The sequence below is a fragment of the Erpetoichthys calabaricus genome, chromosome 5 (assembly GCF_900747795.2).
Source record: "Erpetoichthys calabaricus chromosome 5, fErpCal1.3, whole genome shotgun sequence".
In the NCBI taxonomy this organism is placed as follows: domain Eukaryota; kingdom Metazoa; phylum Chordata; class Cladistia; order Polypteriformes; family Polypteridae; genus Erpetoichthys; species Erpetoichthys calabaricus.
In genome coordinates, this window is record NC_041398.2 from 58,656,969 (window position 1) to 58,670,116 (window position 13,148).

Below are 13,148 nucleotides of genomic sequence, written 5' to 3' on the forward strand. Positions count from 1 at the left end.
TCGGTTGTATAAGTCTAATGTGGAAAACTCACGCTATTGGTACAAGAGATTATGATATGCTAATGCCCACCTGAGAGAAGAACCACGGAGCACACTGCCGTTTTTTATCTATGTGTTGTGCCTATGTGACCACACGGTAATAACCAAACTATTCCGAAGCAACGTTTGCAATGTTTTGTGCTTTTTGCATCTCACACCCTGATACACCTTTATCGTAAAAGCATCCCTTATCTAGGATGGAGCATTCAATCAGAAGAAAATATGAAGCTGGCTTTAAATTAAAAGTCGTTGAAGTGGCGAAATAAATTGGTAACTGTGAGCTGCAACAAAATTCGATATGTCTGAGAAATTGACGCGAGACTGGAAAAGGCAAGAAGATGTAAAAAAAAATAAAAAACTAAGTGTTGCATTTTTGAAGAGGCGTATAAGTCGGGGTCTGATTCTATGATCAATATTTCAGGTTTCAAGACCCGACTTATACGAGAGTATATACGGTAAGTCATTTTATTGGCAAGAAACACTTGCAATGTTGCAGTTATATTATGCAAAAAGTTGTTAATTTATGCTTAAATTGTTAAGCCAGGATGGCTAACATAAAGCTAACCTGAAGAGGTACTAGACCTGAAATCTGGAGCTCTCAGTAACCTACCAAATGTCATTTGGGGAAAAGCCAGAGTTTGTCAAGACTGCAATTAAATACCTCAAACATCTTTCATTTTTTCTACATATATCTGAACAAAGTCCTGGTGTAATATCCTTTACATTAAAAATAATGAAAAAGATGTTGTTTCCTATCTTAGACACAGTGTTGTCAAGATAAGCTATAGCTGAAACCTTGAAACTTAATTAATCAGGGTCAGTAAACAGACAAAGGAAAAACTTGAATATACAGTGCATCTGGAAAGTATTCACAGCGCATCACTTTTTCCACATTTTGTTATGTTACAGCCTTATTCCAAAATGGATTAAATTCATTTTTTTTCTCAGAATTTTACACACAGCACCCAATAATGACAACATGAAAAAAGTTTACTTGAGGTTTTTGCAAATTTATTAAAAATAAAAAAACTGAGAAATCCCATATACATAAGTATTCACAGCCTTTGCTCAATACTTTGTCGATGCACCTTTGGCAGCAATTACAGCCTCAAGTCTTTTTGAATATGATGCCACAAGCTTGGCACACCTATCCTTGGCCAGTTTCGCCCATTCCTCTTTGCAGCACCTCTCAAGCTCCATCAGGTTGGATGGGAAGCGTCGGTGTACAGCCATTTTAAGATCTCTCCAGAGATGTTCAATCGGATTCAAGTCTGGGCTCTGGCTGGGCCACTCAAGGACATTCACAAAGTTGTCCTGAAGCCACTCCTTTGATATCTTGGCTGTGTGCTTAGGGTCGTTGTCCTGCTGAAAGATGAACCGTCGCCCCAGTCTGAGGTCAAGAGCGCTCTGGAGCAGGTTTTCATTCAGGATGTCTCTGTACATTGCTGCACTCATCTTTCCCTTTATCCTGACTAGTCTCCCAGTTCCTGCCGCTGAAAAACATCCCCACAGCATGATGCTGCCACCATCATGCTTCACTGTAGGGATGGTATTGGCCTGGTGATGAGCGGTGCCTGGTTTCCTCCAAACGTGACGCCTGGCATTCACACCAAAGAGTTCAATCTTTGTCTCATCAGACCAGACAATTTTCTTTCTCATGGTCTGAGAGTCCTTCAGGTGCTTTTTGGTAAACTCCAGGCGGGCTGCCATGTGCCTATTACTAAGGAGTGGCTTCCGTCTGGCCACTCTACCATACAGGCCTGATTGGTGGATTGCTGCAGAGATGGTTGTCCTTCTGGAAGGTTCTCCTCTCTCCACAGAGGACTTCTGGAGCTCTGACAGAGTGACCATCGGGTTCTTGGTCACCTCCCTGACTAAGGCCCTTCTCCCCCGATCGCTCAGTTTAGATGGCCGGCCGGCTCTAGGAAGAGTCCTGGTTGTTTTGAACTTCTTCCACTTACGGATGATGGGGGCCACTGTGCTCATTGGGACCTTCAAAGCAGCAGAAATTTTTCTGTATCCTTCCCCAGATATGTGCCTCAAGACAATCCTGTCTCAGAGGTCTACAAACAATTCCTTTGACTTCATGCTTGGTTTGTGCTCTTGACATGAACTGTCAACTGTGGGATCTTATATAGACAGGTGTGTGCCTTTCCAAATCATGTCCAATCAACTGAATTTACCACAGGTGGACTCCAGTTAAGCTGCAGAAACATCTCAAGGATGATCAGGGGAAACAGGATGCACCTGAGCTCAATTTTGAGCTTCATAGATAGATAGATAGATACTTTATTAATCCCAATGGGAAATTCACATTCTCCAGCAGCAGCATACTGATACAATAAATAATATTAAATTAAAGATTGATAATAATGCAGGTGAAAAACAGACAATAACTTTGTATAATGTTAAATGTTAACGTTTACCCCCCCCCCGGGTGGAATTGAAGAGTCACATAGTTTGGGGGAGGAACAATTTCCTCAATCTGTCAGTGGAGCAGGACAGTGACAGCAGTCTGTCGCTGAAGCTGCTCTTCTGTCTGGAGATGATACTATTTAGTGGATGCAGTGGATTCTCCATAATTGATAGGAGCCTGCTGAGCGCCTTTCGCTCTGCCACAGATGTTAAACTGTCCAGCTCCATGCCAACAATAGAGCCTGCCTTCCTCACCAGTTTGTCCAGGCGTGAGGCGTCTTTATTCTTAATGCTGCCTCCCCAGCACACCACCGCGTAGAAGAGGGCGCTCGCCACAACTGTCTGATAGAACATCTGCAGGATCTTATTGCAGATGTTGAAGGACGCCAGCCTTCTAAGGAAGTATAGTCGGCTCTGTCCTTTCTTGCACAGAGCATCAGTATTGGCAGTCCAGTCTAATTTATCATCCAGCTGTACTCCCAGGTATTTATAGGTCTGCACCATCTGCACACAGTCACCTTTGATGATCACAGGGTCCAAGAGGGGTCTGGGCCTCCTAAAATCCACCACCAGCTCCTTGGTTTTGCTGGTGTTCAGTTGTAGGTGGTTTGAGTCGCACCATTTAACAAAGTCATTGATTAGGTCCCTATACTCCTCCTCCAGCCCATTCCTGATGCAGCCCACGATAGCAGTGTCATCAGCGAACTTTTGCACATGGCAGGACTCCGAGTTGTATTGGAAGTCCGATGTATATAGGCTGAACAGGACTGGAGAAAGTACAGTCCCTTGTGGCGCTCCTATGTTGCTGACCACAATGTCAGACGTGCAGTTCCCAAGACGCACATACTGAGGTCTGTCTTTAAGATAGTCCATGATCCATGCCACTAGGTATGAATCTACTCCCATCTTTGTCAGTTTGTCCCTAAGGAGCAGAGGTTGGATTGTGTTGAAGGCGCTAGAGAAGTCTAGAAACATAATTCTTACAGCACCACTGCCTCTGTCTAAGTGGGAGAGGGATTGGTGTAGCATATTGATGATGGCATCCTCCGCTCCCACCTTCTCCTGATATGCAAACTGCAGAGGGTCAAGGGCGTGTTGAACCTGTGGCCTAAGGTGGTGAAGCAGACTCTCCATGGTCTTCATCACATGTGATGTCAGAGCAACAGGCCGAAAGTCATTCATGGCAAAGGCTGTGAATATTTATGTACATGTGCTTTCTCAATTTTTTTATTTTTAATAAATTTGCAAAAATCTCAAGTAAACTTTTTTCACGTTGTCATTATGGGGTGTTGTGTGTAGAATTCTGAGGAAAAAAATGAATTTAATCCATTTTGGAATAAGGCTGTAACATAACAAAATGTGGAAAAAGTGATGCGCTGTGAATACTTTCCAGATGCACTGTATAGTATACTGTATGTGTAACACTAGAATGGAATCATAACAGAAGTAATGTGGTCCCAAGTAATGGTTTTATATGCTGTTACGCAAATAGGAACACATCTTCATAGCCTAAGGAGATGCTAGGAGGCACCTTATTGTTCTCATATTATATTTATATTATTAGAAAAGGATACATATTGACAGTTTGAATCAGTTGTTGCAAGTCAGTCTGTAGTGTGTTCTTTCTTTTAGTGTGCACTGATTTGTTTTTGCCTTCATTACATAAGACACTGGATAAAGATCCTAAGAGGGTGCAGAATTCCATGTTACAGTAAATGCTTGAATTAGATAGTATACTAATGGTAAAATTAAAAGATCAGAATATATACAGGTATGCTCTGCTTACTCAATGTATAATCAACTCTTTTACAAAATCTAATGATGTCATATTCATACTTCCTAAAGCTTGAAAATAAAATTTGTTCAGCAAAATCCTTGGCATCTTCACTTAGAAACTCTGAGAATGGAAAAGCACACATTTTCCTTCATGGTACACAAATATTAAACAGATATTAGATTCATGCAAATAAATGACCCAACCAATTATGAACACACAACTCATAAGCTGGACAAAGCAAAATCGCAGTCAAGCGTGAACTGATACCTTAATGAAACAGTCTTCTCTAATCAAGCAAAAATAATTGGTTTGGGTAGAGGAATTTATGCTAAAATGAAAGGGTGATCTCAAGACAACACACAGAGGAAACCACTCCTTCCAATGAATTCTTCAGAGAATGTGATTTATTCACCCATTGCATGTTTGATTTACTTTAGTAATTCTTTTTATGGTTCTTATACTACTCTGTTTACTTACCCTACTGTCTTCTGTAGCAGACCCTCAAGCAGAAGCTTCAGAGTTCAACCAAGCTTTGTAACCGATATTAGGTGGAGAACAACAAACGTGTACATGAAGTGTATAGACAAAATCATAAAGAGAACTACATCAAGCCACTCAAGAATGGGTGATCTGCACAACACTCTAGTGTGTTTTACCACATTGCATCATTAAGTGTAAGAAACACAACTAACATTTGGAATGAGCATTTTATTAAAGGATGGCATGGTTATTACTGCTCCCACACAACTTGAAGAAATTGCTTTTAAATTCCACTTTGACCAGTCTCTGTGCAGATTTTGAGCATTCTGCATTGTCTATGTGGGTTTACTATACATATGCTTATATTCCCTCATATCCTAAACACATGCAGTTCAGGTTTTGTTAATTCTACACTGGCCAGGATTGGATGTGTGCTTGAGCTAGTTCCTGTCTTGAGCATGATGCAGCTATGATAAGCTTTGAATTGTGTTGCTCCTTAAAATGGATGGATTAATTCTGTGGGTCTAGTTATTAACAAATAAAAAAATAGTTACTTCATTATACTGCAGAGTTTGGAATATCTGTGACTAGGGAATTTGCTTTCTCTACAAAGCGTTTTTAACAAATGCCCAACCATTTTCTGTCTCTCAGACTAGTTCTGACTCTTTATAATTATAATTATTATTACTATTGCATATTAACCTGAAACCTTTAGCAAAAGAATCACACAAAATGATGATTAGTTACAAATATTTACACATATACAGTTGAACCTCTAACAGATTAAAACACTTTCTGAGATTACACAGTGGGATAAAAGTAAGAATCCAGTAACCTTAGGGTTTAAAGTCCAGTGACTTGGCCACTATACCATATTCTCTACTTCTTTCAGAAAAAAGGATGACTCCATTTTTATATAGGCAGAAACAAAACTGGCCCTTAATGCCACTTGTTGGGGCATCTGGCTTAACCCAATAATTTCAGTGTATTACACCAGTCAAGCAGTGCTCCTCTGAAAGGCCACCAGTAGTAAGAGTCCGAGGAGGCCCGTGGAATGCGTGGACCCCTAGCCTAGAAAATGTACGAGAGAATAAGAAGCAGAGCTCTGTTAATATTTTCTTTTTCATTTGTTCTGATATATTACATTTTTTTCAGGGAGTAACTAATTATATGTAAATGTACACAATTTTTTCCTTTTATATTTATAAATATTTCTACAGTAACATTTGTTAAGCTAGATTGTTAATTGCCAAAATTTCTCAAGAAAACATGTCATTGTGCTTAAATCTAGGGGTATGTTTGTAGTAAAAGTCTGTTAGCATCTATAATGTGCAAACACATATATGGAATACATTTACATATTCACACATATTTGAATAAATAAATACAAACTGTACAAGGAGTGTGCTATTATTTGCTAATAAAAGTGTGGCATGCCAAAATAATTTACTGTACACTAGGCTTGTGCTGATAGAAAATATCAGCAATTGATTACATACTTCGCCAATGGACATTTCTTTTGCCAATGATTTGAACCATGTGATTAAAGACATTTAAATACACTAGGCTCTTATATCCCAGTTGCATACAGAATACAGATAGGCTGTAAATGCATTGCATTTAAATGCTTCTTTACCAGAAAATATGATTTCATTTTCCATTGCAAAATGCAAATTAGCAATCTGACAACCTTCTCTGTTGAGATGTTCAATAAGGTAGGTGCGTCACTCTGTAGGCTTTACATTTTTACTGATAATGAAGGCCAGTAGAGGAAGCAATTTGTGTTATACTATTAAGAGACAACAAGAGAGCCTGAGGATGTACTATAATGCAGAAATTTTGACAGGTCTAGCCAAAGCTGCAACTTTGTTGTGGTCAGTCTGAAAGCATGAATTAAGACTGGCGAGAGAAAATCCTGCTTAGATCGTGCAATAACTGGTACTGCTGCACAGTTCCTGCAAGTGCTGTTTCACATTTTTCTGCCACTGGCTGTAACACTTTATTCTGTCTTTCAGGAATAAATAGATCACCTCTGAGACAGTGCATTTGGAAAGAATGTTGTGCTTTCCGAGGCGACATGAATTAGTCTTCCACAAGGTAAGTGACTGTGAAGGTGCAATCGATGGCTCATGTCTTCCCATAACTGGCTTAAAAAGAATATGACACGGATTATTACAACTGAAAGGGATGCCATTTAATTTACCTCCAGGCCATGCGTGACCATTTTCTGTACAGGCATGTTGTTTTAGTGGAACTATGTGAATTAGCAAGAAAAGTATTTATTATGCTTTAAAACAATACGATGAAGAGAATGTGTAAAGCAAACTTAAACTTATTTACATAAATAATTACTGCCTGCGGCTCCATTTTGTCCATTTTCTATTGCTCTGCTTATATTTTGTGCTTTTTCAAAATCCAGAAGTACCAATAATTAAAGGCTGATGAGACGAGCCTTTAGCGCATGTACCAGCACCATTGATTAAGCTTGAATAATTTGGTGGATGCTGTACACGCAAATGATTATGTGAATTTGTCGTTTGTTCGTTTTCTGCTTTGTCAGCAAATAACCTTGGTTAAACTGTTTGGCTCAACACACTCATATGCATTGAAGCCAACATTTAGCCAAATAGGCAAGGCTAGTTTGGCACCCATTCGCCTACCTGTGTTTTTCTACATTAAACAAAGTATTTTCATACCTTTTCACATTGCATGGCTATTAACAATAAGAACACTGACTAAATCGAAAATTACAGGAACTGAAATAAAGCAATATTAGTTTACTCCTTTAAAATGGTGACTGCCCCATACACCCAAACCCCACAATATGAAAAAGGAAAAATTGATCCTCCTGAAAATATTACATATCACTCAACCGTAATGTTCACACACTAATCTTACTCTGAGGCAATAGTTAGGAACCACAGACCAACACCTATGCTTTGAAGGGTACTTGCCTCAATATTTAATTTCTGAAAACATTTTACATCCATAATCATAATCACATTAAGAAAGTTCACAAGGAGAACATGAAGATTGCTGCAGAATAAAACCTGGAATTTAAATGATGAGAAACAGCAATGTTGCCAAGCAAAATTAGAGTTCTGTTAATGTAATTAGACTTCAGCACCACAAAAGGCAAAACCGAGTGAACAGGCCTACAATAACCAAACCAGAACCTCACTATTCAGCATCAGAAACAGGCCTTGCTCAAGGTAGCCTGGCCCCAAACTCAAACGGCTAGCTTCAAGGCCTTCACAAGCCCAAAATGTGGGAAAGACTTCAAAACTACTTTTAAATGTCCTAGATACATAAAAGTGCCTCTCAAGGGAGAGGACGACTACAAACATCTGTCTTAAGACAAAAGCAAAATAAGGTTCTTTAAAATCAAAGGATTTATTAAATAATCAAACAATGAAAGAAAAACAAGAAAAAAAATAAAAGTATGGCAAAAGGCCAACAAGTCTAACTCTGCTCTCCATTAAACAATAACCAAAGACAGAGCAAAAATCTTTAATAATCCAGAAGCTCCCTGAGAATTCTGACAATGAAGTACACTCTACCACAATCAATAAATATTATCTCCTTAACCTCAATATAAAGGCTGAAGGCGGTTAATTTGGAAGTGACATCGTGGCAGTAGTGCCTCTTGAGGTTCTACCAACAAGACACAAGGAATATAGCCTTGAAGACCATATACACAATACATAACAATTAAACAATTTTTGCATAAAAATGTTGACAAAAATAAGAAACATGAAAAATAATAATTTAAAATTAACAGAAATGACAACAAATAAGCCAGGAAATAAACTCTAGCTGTAACATAATGGTTAAAAATTTTGACACCCAAATAATATTCAGAATACTTATTAAAAATATGCAAGAATGATTGTATGTATATGATGTCAACTTTAAGACAACAATGGTAGTAGAGACAGGAAATTAATGCACCCTTAAAAAAGGCAACTCAACAAATGTAATCTGTATTCCAAAATACGGCTGGATGTTTATACTTCTGGTACAAGACTGGCATTAGAGCTATATATATTAAAGACATTCTGGAAACATTTGAACAGCTCTGTTAAAATGCTGCATAAATGTTTCTTCCTTACTTTAATATTTGTATCTTTATTTGTTGTGCAACCCACTCTTTAAAACCACCCACTTTTTTCCTTGAACTTTCTTTTAAAGATCACTGCAGACAGATTAGTAATTTCAAAATCAAATCAATGTTGACAGGATATTACACCTCAAGACTTCTTAAAATCAAAGTTGAAAGACACAAAAACCTCAAGCAAAGAGAAGCCACTCTTTGAAGAACTAATTACTCCACAATTTATGCCAGACAAGAATTAATAAAATTCTAAACTGGACACCATACACAATTTTAAGATCAGCCTTTCAAAAACCTTTGCAGTAGTATACTGCACTTGAGAAACACTGTTAACAGTGTAGCAGCCTCCATTAGCCATAGACTTTTACCTTAACCTTGACTCAGATCATATTTTATACTACATTGTCAGAGACCTTGGGAATTTCAACAAACTCTAATTCTCTTACTGGAATCTTTAAAAGCCAATGACCAGTCTAATGTAGCTGGCTATTTTGACACCAGTTTTATTTTGTTTGAAACACCATGTGCCATCCTCAATCTTTTAATAGCTCCAAGACCTGAACTTAGAAACAAAAATAGTTTATTCAACAAGAGTCAGCTCAGCTATTCTCTGAAGCATGATTACCATTCTTTAACTCTTCATTATGGATTTCACTTTCTAATAAGTCATTTAGTAAGGGAATTGGGAATAGGATGATTAGGACCAAAAAAAAGGAGAAATAAGGATAATTTTTAATGTTCTACAAGTGATACACACATTACTATGAAAACATTGTACTGGTGGGGGCAGTAAATTTACCTTCAGAATGGCCACAGTGGGTGCCAGATAATAACTAAGTCTTTTTAAAAGTATTTATTGCCTGCTGGGTAAGCATAAACGCAACACACTTCAAAAGAAAACTTGTACAGTTGACTCTTTAATTTACTATTTAGAATTCAGCACCAACGCAAATCAGAAACATATCAGTTATTCAAACTCATCTCTAAAGAATAAGCCTCTATGGTCTGGGTTGACATTGTAGAAACAAATTCCAATACATACACAAAATGTTTAAAATATTTCCAACAGTGAATAAAGAAACTTTCTAAAGCAATACTCTGCAAACTGTGTTTATTCGTCTTGCTGCAATGAAGCATAAACAATGAGATTTATTTTAAGAGAACACCCCATAATGCGTTAAGCCTAAATTCTGCATTAGTTTCCTGAAATTATGACACCTTACACTCGGTAAACCAAATCCAGTTCCAGCCCGTAAAGACAGAACACTGTCCATCTCCAGCTCATACTGAAACCTTTTTGTTAAAATCTTAACTATTATAATTGATAATAAAGAAACTGGTCAAGCATCAATAAGTCTTTCTACCTCACTAGATTTAGACTGATACATTTCCACAACTTCCACGAGTATAGGGAATCAGTGTATAATACAGACTTATTCATACAAAAAGGCCGGCTGCACAAAATCAAACATCAGTGTGGTCAAATCAACACAGCGACTGATGATGAACTGTTTAGCAATCTCCAATTGGAAACTCGATCGAAGCAAAATTATATTTACAGTATAATAACACCATTTTCCTACCTGTGTAACCAGAGGCTCCAGGAGTCTTTCTACAGTTAGAGTCCTAATCTCCAAACTTTTTGGGTCCCATTTCAGTAGAATAGGTGATGTTGCAGTTGTCATTTTGCCTAAAGAGAAATAAACAACTAAGAGTAAATCTATAATCCTTTACAACACAACAGTATATACTCCATGTTTTAAAATACTGTCAAATACTGAAAAGAAAATTAAATTCCATTTTAAATTGAAACTTACTTCTCTGAGTGTCCAATACTAAACTGTAAAAGACAACAGAATGATTGATCACAGTTTTGCTGCTGTACCTTCCTACTTTTCAGATACTTTTTGTTTGATGCATTAATTATTATCCAGTAAGAAATGTCATAAACAGTATGAAACTCTAAGCCATTTTATTTGAGCAGGTGACCTTTTTCTATTCTATATATTTGGCTGCCTAGCAACAGAGCCTTAGATAGTAGAGGTCATCATGTGACTGATTTTTTATGGTTCCACTTTTGTCCTCTCCCGCAGTGTTTTGTGGCACATTTTTGATCCAGCATCCACCCAGAAGCTCAGCACTTTAACCTGTGGTATCCATACAGAGAATGAGTTCTAAATGCGCTTATAGCAACAATTCAGCACTGTATTAACAGTGTACTATGTAAATGTAGTACTTTATCATCATCACTACAACTGGTTTAATAGCCATTTTCCAGGTTTACCTAGGTTAGCCAGTTGCCCTCTAATCTTATTCCTCCACTCTATAAGCTCCTGAGCATCCTTTAGGACAAGATACAATTTTTATATAATTTTACACCACCTTCAACAATGTCTACTTTGGCCTCACTATTTGACTTCATCCTCTCTATCTCGGTGCAACTCTTCACCTAACCATATTCTGCCCTTCACTTCACATGGTCAAACCATTTTAATCTTTTTTTTTCTCAGCATAAATTCTACTGACTCCAAACCAAGTTTCTTGTACCTCTTCCACTATCAGATTCATACTATATGTCACCAACTTGTTTTTCTCCTTAAATGTATGATTGTACACAACTATTTTCATCTCATCCACAAAATCCAGAATTGTCCCAATGTCAATATTCATGGTCAGTCACCTTCCCCTGAGGCACCCAGATGGCACCTCCATCTATCTGCCCCTAAACCCCTCCTTCTGTCAATCTGTGCAGCATGTGCTTAGTCTATGTTTTTTACCATCTTCACCTCTACCACTTTGGCCTCCCATTTTTCTCATACAACTACACCAACCCCAGCACTGACATCACTTCTCCACTGCCAGAAAAACTTGTACCTTCCACTATGGTCCCTAAGCATTCTCAAACCTTGATTGTAGTACCCTTATTGTAAACAGTGGTGCTACTTGCTAGGTGAACCAAGTTTTTAGCCCAGCCAGTTAGGTCACTTATGTGTCCACTCTCCACAGGGGCTATGAATGCTGAGACTTGGATACAAGAAAGTAGCATTTCCCCAATGAGGAATTACTATTTCAAACTCAAAATTATTCCACTAATCCATTTAACATTCAGGTAATATAAAAACTAAAGTATTGGTGCATTCATTTACTGAATTTCTCCAATTTCCCCATTCATGTGTATCTCTTGTTTGCGTGTGACAGCATCCAACTGGGAGTAGAATTACATCACAGTCTTAGACTATGAGGCAATGGGTCAGACACGGTGCAACCTTAAGTGTTCATGAGTCTGCACAATTCTTCTGAGCTCTTTAGTGATACAGCCACAGACATAACAAGATGGGCTCAAGAAGCCAATAAATGGAAAAGTAGCAGCATTCATCCACCACCTTCAACTCCTCTTGGTTTACTGATGGCTGTGACAAAGATAAGTTGACAGAAGATTACGTATAGTATTTACAATATCGCTGAAATAAAAGGTCTATCATTTTATTCTTCAGACTACTTTCAAAGAAACACTTTAACTTAATAAATAAATAGAAAAAGCCATCAACATAAGAATGAATCTGCTTGAAACTGAGATGAAGGGATTCTATGTCACCTACAAATGTGGAGTTCAATATTCCATGAGGGTATCTTTGCACCAAAATGTGACCACACAAATGTAACACTCTTTTTATGTGGCTGATTGTGATATGCACTCAATGTATGTATTGTGTCTTGACTGGTTTTGCAAAAAAACAATGTGCTAACTGTAAGAAATTTAGTACCATAAATGAGTTTTTTGGTAATTTGTTAGGTTATAAATAAACTTTATTCAGTTGCTATATGATCCATGAACATTTTTTCTAAGATTTGACTTCCAACCATTGTTTATTACCTGTCCAATCAATGCTTGTTGCATAACCAAACCCCCACGTGTATTTTTTTGACCTAATAGGATTCCAGTGGGGATGCAGATCTCTAATCAGTGGTTTGATCATCTCATTTCCATTACTCATAATGGCTCTGCTTAAGGTCATAATTTGAATTAATATGTTTCTCAGTCTGGCTAGCGTGTTTGTTCAAGGTTTGGATGATGACTGTAATAATAATTATAGACAAAGTTATTGCAATTGAACATGCACTATAAAGCTGAACAAGGTTGAGCTTTCGAAGCATATTCATGTTAGTCTAGCTTGTTGTGATACTAGATAGATCAAGTTATTTTCTATAAATGTTTTATTAAAATTAAACAAAAGTCTTACGTTTCTAAACTGCTGGACTCTTAGTATGTAATGAACATTGTATACAAAATTAGAAATATACAGCTGCATACCAAATACATTT

The 13,148-nt window shown here is 37.6% G+C and overlaps 1 protein-coding gene across 2 annotated transcripts in view; it reads right to left on the reverse strand.

Annotated features, from left to right (window-relative positions):
* The window catches only part of ctnna2 (catenin (cadherin-associated protein), alpha 2), a 1,866,011-nt gene that overhangs the window by 1,716,333 nt on the left and 136,530 nt on the right, over positions 1–13,148 (reverse strand). For both annotated transcript variants that reach the window (XM_051928041.1, XM_028801549.2), the window contains exon 2: positions 10,409–10,515. In XM_051928041.1, the coding sequence (XP_051784001.1) occupies positions 10,409–10,510 (102 nt within the window). In that variant the 5' untranslated portion in view covers positions 10,511–10,515. The remainder of the gene's footprint in view (positions 1–10,408; positions 10,516–13,148) is intronic.